This window comes from Lytechinus variegatus, chromosome 4, assembly GCF_018143015.1.
Source record: "Lytechinus variegatus isolate NC3 chromosome 4, Lvar_3.0, whole genome shotgun sequence".
Taxonomy (NCBI): Eukaryota; Metazoa; Echinodermata; class Echinoidea; order Temnopleuroida; family Toxopneustidae; genus Lytechinus; species Lytechinus variegatus.
The window spans coordinates 22,696,083-22,716,036 of record NC_054743.1 but is presented as its reverse complement, the minus strand read 5'-3'; the positions used below and the strand labels follow the sequence as shown (position 1 = coordinate 22,716,036).

Here is a 19,954-nt window from a genome sequence, read left to right as displayed (position 1 = left end):
ACACCGAAAGAATCGGTTTACAAGTACGATATCCCCCAGGAAAAGCATCATGCATATTGAATGAAGAATACACAGTGGGCGACTGGCAATCATTGCACTGTTCTGCTTCCTCAGGAACTCTGATGGGTAAGATTGAATGCTACCAACGAGGAATAAAGTCACCACCTGTGGCCGAAGGCACCACAAATTACAAGACACTGGAGCAGGAGTTTTGGTTTATTGGACACTCTTTTCCCATATCTTGTTGCTCTGTTGCAGTTGATCATCCAAAAGGCATGTGTGACTGCAATGACTTTGTACTAGATTTGTCCAAAAAATATCCTAACATTACCAGAGAAAATTGTCCTCTGAAATGGTCTGGACCTGCTGGAATTCAAATAAATGCTACCAACAACTTTCTAAATGAGTCTATTTCTCCTAATTCCAATACTGTAACAACACCATCAGTGTTTCCTAAAGATAATTGCAATTTGATGGATAGGGTATGCAGTACGTATACCCACACGCTTGTTGTAAATGTGATACTGTTAGTTCTATCAATAGTAGTTCTAACAATATTAGTAGTTGACATTTATTTCAGGTATAAAAGGGTTAATCAGGAGACCCCACAAGGACATAATCCTCCAGACCAAGAAGAATCAAATCAAATGCCACTAACAGGGAGCGATAACCTATAGAAATCCTGCAAAATTTGTTCTGCCATTGAAGTAGGCTTAAAGTGAATGGGTGCAATGGAGTAAGGATAAAATAAGCAGGGATGTCACTAGGTGTCCTCCAAAAATGCTTATCGCGGTTAGGGACAGTGTCCAAAACAGTGAATTGGGGCATTGGCGGCAGAAGCCAAAAAAATTATGGGGGGGTCCACCTGAAATTTTGGAATGGACACAAGCAAAAAAAAGTTATCAACAGAAATTTTAGGGGGGTCCGTCCCCCCAACCTCAAATTTAGGGGGGACAGGACCAAGTGGCTTCTTACCTTGTTGTGATTAATGACTTTGAAGTCAAGGTTTGAAAACTGACGGTACTTGTTGTGTGTTGCTTCGAGAACGCTAGACCAAGAGCTTCAGTCTCTGTATTTTGGTTGTTCCGCTGAACCGCGTTGGCTCCACTCACCAATACATAGACTGAAAAGTTTTTGGTCCATACATAAAGACAACGTTTCAGCAGATATATTCGGCGGAAACCCGATTTTCTGATGATTTTTGTACATAAAATGTCATATAAAAAAATAATTACATCCAAATTTACGAGAAAATATATAAAATTCAGAAACATCGTAACTTAGACCACAGTTACCGCTAATTCCTTTCAAATGATGATAAAAACATAGTCATCCTCGATCCTTTTGTTGGTCATCGTAAGAAGTTGCCATCTTGGATGACATCATCATCCTTACAGATGTATTTACCAGTCGCTATATCGCGATTCGTGCCGCTGCTTTGCGCTTGTCTATGTGCGTGCTTTCGGAACTTGTCGCTCGCATTGATTGGCCAGGATATCGAGAATTCTTATCGGAAGCCTTGATAAAAGCATAACTCAATGAACGTAGTGGGTAGTGTGCGCATTTATAAATTATGTACTGTACAATAGCAAATATCTTGTGAAATATCTGTCAGGTACTCAGTCCATTTTTTTTTAATACATAGAAAATAGGAAAAGTCAGAAATACGGAAATAAGACAGAGAGCAGGGAAAAAGCCGGAATTCCGTATAAAGACAGAAAAGTGGCATCCCTGAATAAGGTGGTGCTAGATGAGACCAAAATCACTATCGTTGTGCATAATTTGAAGAAACCTAACCATTAATTGGTTGAATTTTGACCATCTTTGTGGGTTAGATGCATGCTTACCAGCACATGGGTTGTTATGACCAATCCTTTTGTAACATCCAGACATTTTGATACTTGCTTGTAATTTGTATGAAGCTCCAACTGCTTACAGTGAATTGTAATGATACATGTAAACTCCTTGTGCAATATCCAGAGCTGCCAACCTTGTGCATGCAAAAAAAGGAATCATTATGGCAAAAAAAGGAATGTGTTAAAACGATCCTCAAAACCACACGCGACAAACATCCGATGCAAAAAGTATGTACATGTATGCAGTGAACAATTTAAAAAAATCTCTAGGCCTAGTCTGGGATAAGTAACCGAGTAAAGCAAATTGGGCCTGTTTGAGATAATCTACCAACTTTAATTAAGTCAGAAGCAGGGCTCGAATTAAGAATTGAGAGGGGCAAGGCCATTTCTAAAAGTGACTTTCAGCTTGGGGCAACCGGCAAAGTGGCCTTGGATGCCCCAAAATTTCAAGGGGCATCAAGGCCATTCTAAAAGGAGCATGAAGGCCACCTTTATTCTATTCAAAAGGGCACCAAGGCAAATTTTTCTAAAAATGACAAGTAGGCCTTTGCAGTGCAACCTACTCCGGCACTTCCTTATCAGAGTGAAGATCTGTCGAGAAAAATTTCTTTCAGGGGCACCAAAATCAGTTCTGGTGAACACTTTTAGGGCTTTATTTTTCTGGGGCTTCCTTTTCACTTCTAAAATAATTCATTGTATTATGTTGAGTTTCCTGACAAAACTACCAAATTGTAGACTAAGAGGAAAAAAAAGTTCACATCAATTCAGACTTCTCTTCCCAAGACCCAAGTGACATTTTTTTTGCCAAACACTGAAAAACAGTACCCTTTAAAATTAAAGTTTCATAAAATTGAAGTACATGTAACATTCCACAAATATCAAAATTATTCACAAATCAATCTAATCTAAAATTCAAATAGATCTACAGATAATAGAGGTAAAATCATTCCACAAAAGTCCCATCGTAGATCACTTCCCGATGTGCACAGCTCAGCCTCAATCACACTGCATGCACACTCAGTCATCCACAGCAGTGACAGCACTATAGAGCAGATATCTAGGCTGCTGGAACCAGGGAAGAAATCTTCTTATTCCTGTTAAGCTGAATGCTACAGTGCCAAATTGTTTAATGAATTCCAAAAGCAAAAGGACATCTCTCTAGTATAAATCATGTGAAACTATCAATAAATGTTGAATATCCGCCAGAATTATTACCTAAGGGGACAATGAAGAGCTTTCTAGGTCTTTTTCAAAGCCGAATTTCATTGTATTTGTTTGATACCAGTTGATGAATATTAACCAGACAGTACCATTATCCGAAGGGAATTTATATAATTCAAGAAAATAGCCATAACCCTATCTACATGTAGGCCGGGGTATTTTGGGAGTTCATATGGCCGGTTAAGATCTCGGCCGTCGACCGCGCGATCGTGCGGAAAATTGGCACGCGGGTTCTGGGACATAATCTACAAGATTGTAAACTTGTAATTATTTCTTGCGAATTGCTAGTAAGTGATTATGCTAATTTATGCGTAATTCAGGGATGCCACTAGGTGTCCTCCAAAAATACTGAAACTTATCGCGGGCCGGGACAGTGGTCAAGAAAAAAAATTAAAGGGGGGTCCACCTTAAATTTTGGGATGGACACGGGTAAAATATTGGACAAGCAAAAAAAAAAAATTTTTTGGGGGGGGGGGTCCGCCCCCACCTCTAATTTAGGAGGGGAAGACCAAATGACTTCTTACCTGTTTGTGATCGATGACCTTCAAGTCGAGGTTTGAAAAACTGACGGTAGTTAGTTCTTGTGTGTTTCTCATAGAACGCTAGACCAAAAGCTTCAGTCTCTGTATTTTGGTTGTTCAGCTGAACTGCGTTGGCTCACGAATCAATACATGGACTGAAGAGTTGTTGGCCCGTACGTAAAGACAACGTATCAGCTAACCCAGGGAGCTCCGGCTCGCAAAGCGGGACGGAGCTCCCTGGGCCATGGCTAGCTGATACGGGTACGTAACCCAAGGAGCTCCAGCCCGCTTCCCGGGCCGGAGCTCCCTGGGTTCCGTATCAGCATGCAGCAGTAACGTTAACTAGATCTAACATTCAGCGGAAACCCGATTTTCAGATCGTTTTTTTGGTACATAAAATGTCACATTATAAAAAAATAATTACATCCAAACTTACGAGAAAATATATAAAATTCAGAAACATCGTACCTTAGACCGCAGTTACCGCTAATTCCTTTCAAATTATGATCAAAACTTAGTCATCCTCGATTTTTCTGTTGGTAATAGTAAGTTGCCATCATGGGTGACGTCATCATCTTTACAGACGTATTTACCAGTCGCTATTATATCAGGATTTGTGCCGCTGCTTTTGCTTGTCTATGTGCGTGTGCGTTTGGAAGGATATCGAGAATTCGAATAAAAAAGCCTTGATAAAAGCATAAGTCAATGAACGTAGTGGGCAGTGCGCGCGTTTATAAATTATGTATGTACTGCATAAAAAGCAATATCTCGGGGAAATATCTCTCACTCGGTCGATCGACATGCATCGCAATCGAGAGAGATAGGGGGAAAAAAGGAGGACTTTCCGATATTTTTTGAATATGTACACAAAAACAGGAAAAGTCGGAAATACGGAAATAAGACGGATAGCAGGAAAAAAGCCGGAATTCCGTATAAATACGGAAAAGTGGCATCCCTGGTAATTAGTATGCGAAATCATACTTTTTCCTCTAACTCCCTAAATAAAGCTCCAAATGTACTAATTTCTGGTATAGAAACTCTTTGTGGTGTTCTTAGCAAGTGTTCATGAAAAAAATTGCTATATCAAATCATTGTCTTATGTATTATATTGTTTTTGCAATTTCTTACATGTATGTATTTCTTTGTTTTTTGACCTTTTGTTTTTCATTGTTTTTTCAATGAAATTTAATGGGGGCTCTTCTGTGATCATAAAAAGCATGAAATAAATACATTTACATGTAGACCAGCAAAACTAAAAATAATCATGCATTTATAAATTTTGGTTGAAAACACAATTTGCATTGACTTTGTACACGAAATCACGTTTTTGAGCAATTTTTGGTCTGACATGCACTTACATAATGTTGCGTAATTTCGGAACCACGTACCCGGGTGACACAAAATTGGTCTCAAAAGTTGCGCAAGACTTGAAAGTAAAAAGTCAGCGAGCGGCGCAGTCAAGAAATTTTGCGCGGCAAAAGCCCCCCCCCCCCGGCCTAGATAGGGTTAAAAATTAATTTCTTTATCACCACAATTAATTTTAAAGTATGTAAATATCTTTTGATGATTCAATCTTTAATATATGTGGTATTTTTGTATAATTTTGCAAATGGAATAATGATTTCCTTCAAACCTCCAAATCCCCCTCCATTATAAATGGACTCTTCTCTTCACTACATTTGGGGAATTACCCTATCCAATTCATCGAACCACTCACTCTGCACTGCAGAACGTTGGCTCCACTCACCAATACATAGACTGAAGCATTTGGCCCGTGCGTAAAGACAACGTATTAGCAGTAACGTTAGACCTAACATTCGGCGGAAATCTGATATTTGGATTGCTTTTTTGTACATAAAATGTCACTTTATAGGAAAGAAAATACATGCAAATTTACGAGAAAATATATAAAATTCAGAAATATTGTACCTTAGACCGCAGCTTCTGCTAATTCTTTCTAAATAACGATCAAAACATAGCCATCCTCGATCCTTTTGTTGGTCATCGTAAGTTGCCATCTTGGATGACGTCTTCATCTTTACAGACATATTTACCAGTCGCTATGGATCGCAATTCGTGCCATGCATGCTGCTTGCATACTCAACTAACATGTATGTATGCGCGCAGTATCAAAGTGCGTTGGAAAGCTGGCCGGGTTGGTGACAAGTACGCGCGCAAGGACCAGGCTCATCTCGGGCTCAACACGCACTACACATTATCAAAATTGTCAAAAAACATAATTGGAAAAGAAAAACCATAATGCCGTAATTATGGTGTTGAAATCTGGTGTTAGTGTTAAGACAACACCAACACCAGCCACAACACCGTACTTGAAATGAGGCTGGTGTTGGGATTGACCTCAGAAAATATGACGTATTTCCGGCAGCTCGTGTTGAAGGCTGGTGTTGAATTGTCTGCTGCACCCAGCACTGGGGCTGGTGTTGACGATTTATGTGCAATTTCCCCATTCACCAACACCAACTCCCAGGGATTGGGAAAATCATGATTTCAAAGTTCGGTGTTGGTGTTGACAATCTCAAGCTCGCAGACATTTGTAGACAAATTTTCAGATTTTCCCCTTTATTTTACATATTTCGCAATATCTCCTCCTACCTTGACATATGTGGTGTGATTTACATATTCCCATGACATGTTGTGCTCAGAAGGAGGCAAGATGCAATTTGTTCCCGAAATAAGGAAACTTAAAAGAGAATGAAAATGACGCATGCACTGGCGAGCAGAGTTTGCAGGAATCACTAAGCTGCGTATGCAAGAAAGAAAAAAAAGGAAGGTAAATAGATAGGAAGCCGCAGGAAGAAAGAAAGAACGAATCAAAGAAAAAAAAGGAAGGTAAAGAAGGAAAAATAAAGAGGAATGGAAAGAATAGAAACATAGAATGAGAGAGCGCATGCGCGATAGAATCTTTAGGAAATGTAGAAAAGGGGGAAAGAGGCAGACAAAAGAAATAGGAAAGAAATAAAAAAAGAAAGACAAAAAGGAAAGAAAGCAGAAGGAAGGTAGATAGATACATGCATCAAGTTTGTATACAACAACGCATTGCGTGTGGCCTCCTGGGGGGCGTTTCATGAAAGGACTTGTCGGACGTTTTATCTGACAAGTCCCATTTTATCCGACAGTTACAATAGTAACAGTACCTCTCAGCCAATCAACGTCAGAGAAAGATGTCGGATCTGACAACTTGTCGGATGAAAATGTTGATGAAACACTCCCCTGCTGTGCACTGTGAGTTCTCTGACATTAAAGAGCAAGAAACATAAATTTAGAATCTCAAATAGCTGGTATGAGGGATTTCAGTTTATCACGTTTCAAAGAGAGAATTGAAAATTGGGTATATACCTGTACGTCCTCAAACACATATTTTTTTGTCATGACCTTTTTATATGACATTCATCATATTTAACATGCCACTGAATATTTGCCAATTTTCAATTGTTTCAACTGAAACCAATCAACCAAAACAGTACTATGTTGTTTGCTTTTCTCATGTTGTTACAAAAGATAATATGCCTTTTAGGAACCCTATTATCAATTTACATGTAACTAAAATTTCACCCCCTCCCTTATTTTCAAGTGTGAATTTTGTGTGTATATAATGTGTACTTACATGTATATATATTATGATGTATGTCTGATTTGTATTTATTTGTAATGTTATTGATGGAAATGAAAATAAAACTTGAACTTGAGAAAACGTGAAGTGCAATATAATATCTTGCCACTTATACTATTTCATCTGTAGATACATGTATATATGTATATTTATTTATTAATTCATACTATTCATACAATCTCCCCTATTATTTTGATAGCTGTTATTTGAATACTTGTTATTTCACAAGCAAAAATTCATTTCATCTTTTTCTTCAATACATTTTAAGCTTTGTATGTATGAGTCTCCAGACTCTTTTACAATGTCTTGTATACAACGAACCAGACTGAATTGAATGACAAATTTGATAGAAAATACCTGTGGTAATAACTCTGCAATTCCTCCAAAGTCAGGTCACCAAAAATTAAATCAAATGACATGCCAGATGAGTAAAAGAGACCAATTAATCCAGTAGGGCAATAATGTCAGATTCAAAGTCTTCACTGGGTTATCCATTACAAAGCTTGAGCAAAAAGCATATAGTATACAAGTTGAATGTGAATGAAAAGTCAAAGCTGGCTTCATTCCTCCTTTTAATGGGTGCTTCTGTCAGCTTTTCCAAACATCCATTTATTTTACCAGTTATCAGCTATATATCCTTTATATAAATGGAGTCTTTGTCTATCAAGCAAACATGTAATATCACAGCTGCTCATAATCACTTGTAAATATAGCCATAATCAGTAATAGGTTGATCTTTTGTTTACATATTTCACCAGCACATAATTTTGTTGGGCAAATAAAAGATCTTCTTGCAAAGCGAAGTTATCTCTCTGTAAAGTCAATATTGATTTACATGTACTGTAAATAGAAATAAATTTCAAAATAAAATAAAAATTAAACAAAATTTGAAGGTCTTACAAAGGTTGAATAAAAGAAAGGATTCAAGATTTTATTTGACATGATTTTGTTTTCCAGGCTGCTTGGAAGTTTTATTGAGATCGCACATCAAGCAATCTTATGATTGAGTGAACCCAAACTTCACACATTATTTTCTCCATACATGTATTTGGAAGCTCATGTTGAATTTCTTCTCTGCTTTCAATCAACTACTTGTGACGGTTATTGGTGATAAATTTTGACAGGTTCAGGGTGCTACATAACTTTTTTATAAGCCCTTGCCCAGCAGGGCAAGTATAGTTTTAAAAAGTTCGAATATACTTGCCCAAAAAAAATCATTGAAAAAAAAGTTTTACCTCTACAAAAAATAGTTTTGCGGTTTTATAAACCATTGACCCTTTCCTCTCTTTTGACATGAACTGATCTTTGTTATTGCATTTCTTTTTCCAAAGTGATTTTATGTTGTCTGCCATGACCAAAATTAGGGTTAATAACATATCATATCCACCCTTATTTTGATCTTTCTACTGTGAGAATCTTGCTTGCCCAATTTGGGCAAGTAGTTTTGGTCTTTACTTAAAAACACTTGCCTGACTCTTACTTTTACTTGCCCTGGGCAATCAGGCAAGTGCTTATGAAGTTACATTTCATTTAAAAGGTTAGGATGTACTTTTTCATGTTCGATGAAAGTCTCAAAATTCATTTGTGGCAACTTATTGTTGTTGGCACAACTGTCATTAAAAAGTAATTCGCAGATGTTTTAAATTTAGTAAATCTTATACTCAAATTATTCGAATTGTAGTCTACCTTTTCTTCATTCAAGCAATAGGCAAACAAAATTGGAGGACTTCTTAATATTGGTTTCAACAACGCATATTCCATCCATGGACGACTACCCACAAAAACATTGCAGTGTGTAAGTGATTGGTGGACTTCCATTTATAACTTTGACAATTACAATCAATTAAGTTACAGAATAACATTTAGAATGTTGGTGCATGCTAAAAATGAAAACTTACGCTCATGAGTACGGCTTCTTGGCCCTCTACCATGGCTTGGAAAGCTTCAGAGGCTTCTCTTGGCCATCTACCATCCTAGAACAATAAATTGAAGTACAGAATTAGTATTACGAAAGTAGATTGAAATCTTTGAATTATCATGATGAAATGATAAATTAAAATTCACATGATTGGTAAAAAGTTGTATCCAATGTTTATTTATTAGTCATACCTGTTAGTTACTATATTAAATTCATGTACATTTATATATCAACTGATTATTAAATATGTAATCATTATTATTTTTATCTGCAAGTAGTGTGATAAATGTTGGAAGCAGTTTGATAAGTGTTGGAAGCAAGTGTTTTTGTGCTAGCTGTATTCAGATTGTTGTCTTTATGAAATGTAACTGGCATAGAGAATATGAACCATGAGATGAACTTGATGTTTTTGCTGTATATGAAATCACGTTAAATCTAGATTTAACAGTCTGGCTTTGTTCATCCCACCACATTTGCACTGGCATCTGTACCTAATTTGGGCTGATTTGAAAATATAGTAGGACATTGTTCACATTTGACCTACAATGACCCTACAGAGCCTGTAAACTTATCATATTTTCTTTATCATACAATTTCACAAGGAAGATATGATTTCACAGTGTTCTTACTGGCATCGCAGCCTCTACAATTTGATAAGTGTACAATTTGTTAAGTGTACAATTAAAATGTAAATTTGTCGCATATTTCAAAACTGTAAGCTTCTAGCTTGATGTTTTAATATAGTCGTACTGTGTTGTAAATGTTGTGATTATTGGGTATACTTCACTGTCAATCTTAGTTATACATGCTTGCTTATGCTCAAATGCACTGTAATAAAATACAACTCCGCAGAAGGGTTGAAGCAAAAACTCAAACTTTAAGGCTTCAGATGTTTCTCTAGACCACTAGGCCTAAAAAAAATAAGTTGAAGAATTGGTATTAAGAGAGTACATTGAAATCTTTGAATAATCATGATGAAATGATAAAATCAGAATTCACACGTTTGGTAAGAATTTGTATCCAATGCTTATTCATTACTCATACCTGTTACTCTCTTCAATTCATGTACATTTTATATGTCAATTAATTAATATGTAATCATTTTTTTTCTGAAAGTACTTATAGATTGATAAATGTTGGATTGATGTTTTTGTGCCAACTGTATTCAGATTGTTGTCTTTATGAAATGTAACTAGCATACGGAATATGAACCATGAGATGAACTTGATGCTTTTGTTGAATATGAAATCACTTTAACTAGATTTAACAGTCTGGCTTTGTTTATCCCACCACATTGGCCCAATTTACTAAGGCGGTTATGAAAACCTACGCTTGAATCCATGGTTGTATAAATTGCACCAAGCCTTGAAATAAGCACCTGTGAGCCGGGGCAATTTTTTTTTTAAATTGCCCCCGGCTCACGGGCTTTTTACAGGAACCGGGGGTAATTTTCTGGAACCAGGGGCAATTAAAAAATATATATATATAACGGTGAACCACACCGCAAATTTGTTTATAGTAAGCGCAGCTCCTGCAATTTTTTAATTAGTAAATGAATAGCATATGCTAAGTATTAGGCTTATTCAAACATTTAAGAAATCAGATTTAAATGTTTAAGTGTTTTGACACCCTCACTCCACATCCCCTTTACAACCACACACACATGGGCTTATTTATTTTTCGTCTTTAATGAACCATGATCAATGAACCCCCCCCAAAAAAAAAAATCTAAATAAATGAATAAAATAAAAATTTAAAAAAAGAGAGAGATGGAGAAAGAGAGAATTCAGATCAAATAATAAATTTAGAAAAAAAAAATAATTTTTAAGGTTTTTTTATGGTTTGAATCATGGGAGTGGGTGAGTGTTTGTGTGTGATTGTGGCTGTGAGGTGCACTTGGATTGCATATAAATTATGTTAAAGAAATTAAGAAACGAAATCAATAAATAACTCAGTCTATTCAAATTCCAGCACATAGCCACAGGCTATGTACATGTATTGTAGGTTCACGTACCTTAAGTTTTTCACAAGTTATTTGAAAACGCAGATCTCCACAGAAAATGCCTTTCATTCTGGGAGAGTCTGAATTCGGTGAAAATGTATTCATTAATAACTTAAATATTCATCACAATGAAGAAATCATAAAGTTTTTTGACAGTTTTCAAAAATTAACATGAAATCTAAACTCTATCTCAAATGGAAAATCACCATCACTTAGGCCATTACTGATAGAATTCTCACCCAGAGCTCTGGCAGACATGAGCTCAAAACTGGCTTGCTAACACCACACTCAAGTGCACGCGGCGTCCTCCTATTTTTCTTTTTAGATGGAGCCTTGTTAGATTATTTATTGTCTGATATTTACCCCTCTCCAGGAAAGAAATTAAAAAGCTACAATTCACAACTATAAGCTAAGTTATTTTGGATTATTAAGGCTCCGTTTTGACAAGCAAGGTCGGCGACTGTGAGGATAAAAGACTTGCACATCTTATGTGCTGTGAACAGGGATTTATCTCCTGTGCAATTCGAATTACTATATCACAGAATTGTGATATCCCGACTGGAAATGTGTGCATTAGAAATTGCACATGGTGAAGTATGGAAAAACCGCTACCGGAAGAACGCGCGCACATGTATTACAGGAAAAAAAAGACAGACGTAGCTCACTTTTTATGGTACAGAAAAAAAGACGCACTTGGCAATTTTAAACTGTGTTTATCGTAAATTGAAAGTTATTTGATTTTGGCTTTACAGATATTTAAATTACATGTATGATATGGCTTCACTGCTCACTCACGGCGGGCGCAATTACCTGGAAAATATTTGCGCCCGGTCGTCAAAATTTTGATGATTTTGGGGCTTCATGGGCGCAATTGATGGCGTTATGAGCGCGAATTTGCGCTCAGCGCCCACTTATTTCAAGGCTTGAATTGCATTTAATTTAGCGTGTATTGGGCGCATGTATAAACAATGTCCAATGCTGATGCACGCTTTTGTCACAGTTTGCCAAATTGATGCCTGTTACCATGGTTAGATGCGCTTTTTTATTCATGAGTCCACTGTTTGAAGAGTGGAATCATTAATTCAAAACAGTGGACTCATGAATAAATTAGCGTGGATAACCAAGGCAACAGGTGTCAATTTGGCGCACTGTGACAAAAGCGTGCAACAGCATTAGACATTTTCCAATATACGCGGTAAAATAAGCAGAATTTATACAGGAAATCTGCATAAACCATGGACTCAACCGTGGGTTTTCAAAACCACCTTTGTGAATTTGGGCCATTGGGACTGGTGTCTGTACATAATACATGTATGGCCTGGTTTGAAAATAAAGCAGCGGGAACATTATTCATTTTTTACCTACAATGACCCATAAGAGCTTGTAAGCTCTTCATACCTTCTTTATCCTACAATTTCACAAGGGAGATCATACTGTACAATTATCAGACAATTTCACAGTCTCCTTAAATCCAGCGCACACTATGCGATTCATTGTGATCCAAATTTCAAAGATATTGTAATAACATCTGATATGAACATTCCAACCAATAGAATCTTAGCGTTCAGAGATCAGAATAGGGGTGGGACTAACTGAAATTGAAATTCAGTCAAATTAGAGCCCACTTCTAGGAATAAAAGCAAATTCAATTTAAAATTGTAATGACATGATCATCGACTGCGACTTGAAGCCGATTATGACATTTCTCCGACCACAAGGGATGCCGCAAAGTAAAATCGTGATTCTATTATTCTTAACATAAGGCCAAACTTCCAATAAAATAATTTGAATTCTTGGAATTTTCATATCTAATGCAAAATGTAAAAGATTGTGTCCTATCGAACTGCATAGTGTGTGAAGGGCTTTACAGGCATCAGGGCCTCTACAATATTGTTAAAGTGCTAAATTTGTGAAGTGCACATTGTTTTGAACTGTAAATTTGACAAATTTACAAAACTGTAAGCTTGCAGCATGATGATTCTTCAATATAGCTGTTAGTATTACCAATGATGTGATGACTGAGTGAATATACATGTATGTACTTCTTTATATTTAAAATGTATTGCATGCTTGCTTTGCTCCATTGTAGTGAAATAAATTACACTCCCAATTAGAGGGTGAAACCAAAACTAATGTTAAATGTGTAGATCATTGATCCATATTTAAATTTATTGAGTAAAAAGTGAATGATTACCTTCTGTGTTGAAACAATGTCCACTAACGAACAACATAAAGCCATGTCTGGTTCCCGCTCATACTTGGCACGGATCTTACATAAGCTGCAATGAGAGTGAAAAGAAATGGTATGATGAATAAGAGAATTGTGAAATTCAGAGTTGCTATTCCTGAACAAGAACATTTCAGTATTTTAAAAGCTGAAAATCAGTATTTTGGTATGCAAAATAAACAAAACATCATAGAACACATGAAATTGGAAATTTAGAAATCTGTATATTGCATGAAACTATCAGCATTCTTCTCATTTTTTTCAGTACCAATTTATACTGAAAATCATTACTAGTTGGCAGCTGTGAGTATCCCATTCCTTACAACTCTGTTTCAATGGTACTATTTTAAATGTTACATAAGGCACCAAATGAGGATGAGAGTGGAAATAAGGTACATGTACATTGCCGAAAAGTCTACACCCACCTTTGGTCTTTCATTTCCTTTTTGGTTTCGCCTCACATGGCCTAATCCTAGTTTGTCTACAACCATTTCTTCTCTGCACCATTTGATCAATTTGCCATTAAGCCCATTTACCATTTCATGCAATTTCCAGTCAGGCTATGCCTATTTCATCTAATATCAACTTGATCCAACACCACTTGGTCTATATGATTAGATGAATTGTTTTTTAACCATATTTTCATTGATAGAATGCACAATAATAAGAAGAGGAAGTGGAATCAGACTAAAGATGACAGGTTCAGACCACGATAATGAAAGTTCATCTGTGTTGGTAAAAGATAACGATTTTGTTGAACTTTGGTTCACAACACAAAAAACAGAAAATAACAGAGAGTTACCTCGAAATTTTCGGCTGCTATGCTATGCTCCGAAAATTTTGAGGTAACTCTTCTTTATTTTCTGTTTTTTGTGTTGTGAACCAAAGTTCAACAAAATCGTTAGGTTCAGACCAAGTGAGTCCAAGTGAAGGTCAGACCAAATTTATAGTAAGACCAAGTAAATTTAGTCACTGTGTAAGATAATGTGAGATGGCCCTCTGCTAGTTGACCAAGTGGACTCAAATCAGAATAATGAAAAAAGGGGTGTGAGTGGTCTGAAAAAAGCTGAAGAGTATTGAATAAGTCTGAAATAGAAAGAGCTCCCATACTTTTTGTACAGAGGAAAGCCAAATATAAGCTGAAATTCAGCTGAAAAAAAACAATGAAGCTATATACTCAGTTACCTTTGAAGGTTTCCATGGTGAAGAATTAGAGTAAAGGCTTCATGGTACACCAAGTTTTCTTCTTATTTTCCTGTCTTCTGAAGACAGCAAGACCACATCTGTTGAAACGTTGAGTTTGGGTCGTCCTTTTTTAGAACCAACACATGCTCCCCCACAAAAAAGAGAAGACGTATTGTATCGTGAAGCCTCTATACTGATACTAAATACACAGTCAACATAATTTCTAGTCGGAGAATCCTGTCTGAGTGTGAATGGACCTCTTACCTTGAAACAGGCACCCATTCTGTATTGCCATAATCAATGTAGGTGACCTCGACCTTGGGCTCTTTCTCCTCGTCACCCATATCATCAGGGTCAAGGGTGCTCTGTCCCCCACACTGTAGATGGTCGGGGAGGGTCTTGATGATTGCACGGTACCATTGCTTGTCAACGGAGAACTTACAGCAGCAACGAAGACCTGGAAGTGACAAAGTAATCAATTTAGTATAGCTGTTGACTATTGGAACTTGGTGGTCATTCTACAAAGCATATAGCGGAGTTTAGTATTTAACCAGTAAAAACACTAATCAAATTTTGTCAATTAGATTTGCAATTCCAAAGGGAATCGGGGAGGGTCTTCATGGATGCACTGTGCCATTGCTTGTCAACGGAGACATTACAGCACCAGCAAAGCCAGAGGGGAAGAAGCAAGTATTGGTGTCTGTTTTTATTCATCCATATAGGGAGTGGAGAATGTGCACACATCGTGTGTGGGAATGACTGATTGAATCCTATGACAATGGTAATAATATATCTGTAAAGCGCTTGGACACATCGTTCCAATGTTTTATGAAAGTGGATTATTATTATTAATATAATTTGATAGTCGTTGGAAAGAGGAATAAATACATGTAAGGTGTACCTACCAATCGGGGTCAACAGGAATGGGAGAATGGTGTAGAGAACCTGTTAAACTCAAAATTAAATTTCATCAACTTTGATCAACAATATTATTTGATAATGGTGACAGATTCAGATCAATGTGGCAGATCAATGGCAATGGAAAAATTATGTATAAAAACCTGTTAAGAAAAAATTTCATTTGATCATCTACACATTCTGAAAATGGTTGGAGGGTGGGATGTTTGTGGCCATCTAAAGTCAATATTAAGAATCACTCTCAATGGAGTGTGGTGGAAGCCACACAACCTCTTTCAGATGTACAATTCCACAGACATCATGATAACATTTTCTGCCACCATTCATTACAAAGTCACATTAACCAAGGCGCCTTAACAAAATTCTGAGCTATTTTTGGCTACTACCTTCCACTATCCATTTCCAAGCTTATTCAAATGACTTACCAACTACAAGTGGGTCTGGGATCCTCTTCTTCTTGTCCTCACTCTCACACACCTTGTACAAGGTCTTCATCATCCTCGCCAAGCGAGGGCGGTCTGATTTCCGCTGGATGTAGAAGCGGGCCGGTGATCGGATGTGGACCACATAAACTAGGTTTTGAGCAGCTGATGGGAAGGGTGCAAAAATATTTTATATATAAATACTTTGAGCATTAGTCATCGCTAAATTATGGCATTAAGCCGCCCCCCCCCACCCTCCTAGAAGTAAAGGGAGAGAAAACTTGTTGGAATTTCAACCATTAACCCCTAACCAACCTGGAAAACATTTAGATGCATATTGAGAGTGAATTATTGAGGTTGTATGCTTTCAATCAAAAGACCATGCTTGCACTGTACGAGTATATTTTCCATCAAAATTCATAAATTTCAATTGACAAGGATCCATATTTTATAGGTAATTAGGTATCATATAATCCAAATAATGAATGTTTTTGTTCGTGCAATGGACATAATACTTCATTCATTTCATCTTTCACCTCATGAAGTATTCTGTCCATTGCACTCATAAACATTCATAATCAGGCCTACCAACCAGTAACATACAAAACAGGAGTTGTTCATTTAAAAAATAGGAGTCACAGCATATTTCCCATAGATGACTGTACAAAATATCTGGACAAAAAAGGACTTTTCTTTCCCTAGATGATATACACTGTAATGTATGTTAAAATTTATATAAAATTAAATACAATTAAATTGGAAGGAGAGACATCAGTGCGGGTCACAGTTCTGTGTGCACGCCCTTCTTGGCGACCCAGGTTGGCTGACTCCTCCAAAAATGCACCTTTGAATGTCTTTGACAGATATATGGTGCTATACAAATGCTGTGCATCATCATCAGCAAAATTTCCCCCAAAAGAGTAACTCCTTTTAAGCAGTAGTTGGCAGGCCTGAATTATTTGTATAACGTAAAATCAAAACATGATCATGCAACTTGGATAACACTGGCTATTGGCTGCGTCATTCAACCCATTTTAGAACTTTAACAATTATTTAGAGACATAATGACCCATCCCCATGCAACCAACCTGCTGAACAAGAAGCCATGATCTTGGATGCAGCCTGTGATGGTGTCCTCCTGGTTGCTGTTGTACTGGTCTGAAGCTGTGATGGAGATGTGGTCCCATTCTGAGATGCTATATGGTTCTTGGTTTTGGGTGCTTTCTTCTGCTCTCCCTTACCCTTGGCACTGGTAGCTTCAAAATCAAATAGAGATAAAGAGAGAGAGGGGGGTAGAAAGAGTTTAACTGTTGATCCCCTATTACAATATACATGTACATGTATCTGTGTGTATAAAAATTGAGGGATATTTCCCCATTTAAACATTCAACATGCTTCTTTCATTGCCCTATTAAAAAATACTTGTGTAAAAAATCAGATTTTTTTTCTCAATAAACCTTTAATACAGTTCTCACAATATCTTATTTTTTGTTGAAACTGACGTTACATCAGGGTGGAACAACTGTTTGCAAAGGTTCCTTGAACCATGGTCTAGAGAATCAAGTTAGTAATTAAAGATTGAGCTAAGGAACAGTATCTTCAAAATCAAAATTACATCAGGGTGGAACAACCGTTTGCATAGGCTCCTTGAACCATGGTCTAAGTCTAGAATAAACTTGTGGAAAACTACAACCAAATATTGGTTTTTACAATATTATGATTGTGCTTACTGAGCTATATTCCCATGATTCAATGAAAATGTTGAATTTATCATTTCTACAGAGTTTGTAATTGATCATAAAATTTGGCTACCAATACTTGAACTGCACCTAAGTGGAAGCGTCGTGGTGTAGTGGTTCTGACTCTTGCCTTGTAAACAGAGGGTTGTGTGTTCCAATCCCACCACGGTCTAGTGTCCTTCGGCAAGGTGTTAATCCACACTTTGCCACTCTTGACCCAGGTGCTAAATGGACACCCAGTAAGATGCGAAAAGTTATTGTGATGAATTTGCCAGCGCCATTATAAGGCTGCGATGAATGCAAGGAATGGCCCCCAGGAATTAAAAAATTTGTGCCGGATTGAAATGAATCCGATGACCGGGTAATAATATGCTGTTAAGCATAGGAAAAGCGCTACAAAGGAACTAGCTATTATTATTATTATTATGTTTAAGTAGAGCTACAGGTAAGCCAGAGTTCAAAATGAATTTAAAGAACATTATCAATTGCTAACTTGAACAATGAAAGGTGTACATCACTAAAATAAATCAAATACTTACTTTTTAATTCACTTTTTCCAGCAGAGGAGATGGAGAAAAGCTTTGAGTTGTTAAGGATTGCATCTGCAATCTTTGGTTGCACGTAATCAGCAGGTAGCTCATCTTGTGTCTTCAGATCCCAGCTAAGGATTATACATCAGAAAAGAAAATGAAGTTAGTATTAAAGATCTAGCTATGGAACAGTATCTTCAAAATCAAAATAGATTTTTTTTAAAGAAAATCAAGGTATTTCAGAAATGGTAAACGAGAGCCAGGTGTCAATGCTGCAGGCTGTAACCTAATAATTGAGAGTTCATAGAGAAATCATTTGTAAAGCCATGTATGCATTCCTTAACAGGTTTATCATGCGGTTAAATGACATTTGTTCCGACGACAATGATTGCTCAGGGCTTTATTTGGTCCAAGATATAGGGTTTTATGTTAGGTTTACGAGTATCTTTAGGCTACATACAAGATATAGTGTTAAATCCGGGTGGGTGTTTCATAAAGCTGTTCGTAAGTTAAGAGCGACATTAAGAACGACTGGTGATCCTTTCTTGTGGTAAATATGCACCATTCAATGTTCACTGGTGATAGCTTAGCGCATAAGAAAGGTTCACCAGTCGTTCTTAAAGTCGCTCTTAACTTACGAACAGCTTTATGAAACACCCTCCAGGGTTGAAGTTATTCAATTAGTGTGCGGAATTTACAGCAGAGCAACTCTCGCTGGAGAAAATGTCACAGAAACCTTTTCATTGCAGCTTTCCCTCACTACCCACTACTGCCTCTATGAGAAACATGTTGATTGGTAATGAAAAGCTGCTTGTAGGTTTCCTGCATGAAAGATGTGGCTCTGACAATATACCTTAACGGGTAACGTCTTAAAAAAGATATTGTAAGAGATACCAACTAACATACCTTGTTCTGCCTGTAGTATCAATTGAACCATGTGTCATGACGTGCTGGACAATCTCATTACCGGACTTGAATCCGATCGGTTCGTCCTGGCCGCCATCTTGAATCACATGACAAGGCAGCTCCGAGGCCGAGTTGAGGATACTGATCATCTCTGTCAGGTTTGGGGATGTATCCGATGAATCTTGCAGTGAATTGGCTACATCTAATCACAAAGAAAAATTAATTATCATTTCAAATTCATAATTATGACAGTGATGGCGTTTGACAATAGAGTCCATCAAATAATAAGCTTATTCAAATCACATACAATATTGAATTTGAACAAAATTTTAGATCAAAAGAATGATATTTATGATGAGGATGATGTTTAGCCCCCCACTCCCTGACCAACAGCCCCAAAAAGTCCAGCCTGGTTAGGGTTAGTGTGATGTATGGAATTGAAGACTAACCACGCAAGCTTGATGTGCAGCGTTGTAAGCATGCGCGAGAGAGAGCAAGATGGCGTAACATTAAATGACAGACACTACTCTACCTCGCTGTGCTATTATCTCATTATTATGTATCCCTTTAAGAACCACAACACAGAACATAACAATTTGGCGACGAGGATGCAGGGATAAAGATGAGATTGTACATTGGACTTGTTTTCAAGTAAGTGACATGCATTCCGAATTTCCGTATAAGTTTTGGAAATTGGCCGCGGACATTGTCATTGATGATACACTGCAGTGCAAGCCAGCATAGTGTGATCGCCGATCGGACAATCGCAGCCGAGCCGTAATTTTGATGACGGATGTAAGTGGCTTAATTGTTGAAATGGACGTTTTGCAGAAGCCTCACACCGCTCATGCCAGCCTATGTTGAGACCGAGTTATGTA

General features: G+C 37.2%; 1 protein-coding gene across 1 annotated transcript in view; it reads right to left on the bottom strand.

Annotated features, from left to right (window-relative positions):
• Positions 1-9,109: 9,109 nt before the first annotated feature.
• The window catches only part of LOC121412896 (RING finger protein 17-like), a 29,968-nt gene continuing 19,123 nt past the window's right edge, over positions 9,110-19,954 (bottom strand). Inside the window, exons 10-16 of the mRNA XM_041605659.1 lie at positions 19,077-19,278; positions 18,180-18,301; positions 16,990-17,157; positions 15,905-16,066; positions 14,826-15,018; positions 13,344-13,428; positions 9,110-9,202 (exon numbers count right to left, since the gene is read on the bottom strand). Of these exons, the coding sequence (XP_041461593.1) occupies positions 9,110-9,202; positions 13,344-13,428; positions 14,826-15,018; positions 15,905-16,066; positions 16,990-17,157; positions 18,180-18,301; positions 19,077-19,278 (1,025 nt within the window). The remainder of the gene's footprint in view (positions 9,203-13,343; positions 13,429-14,825; positions 15,019-15,904; positions 16,067-16,989; positions 17,158-18,179; positions 18,302-19,076; positions 19,279-19,954) is intronic.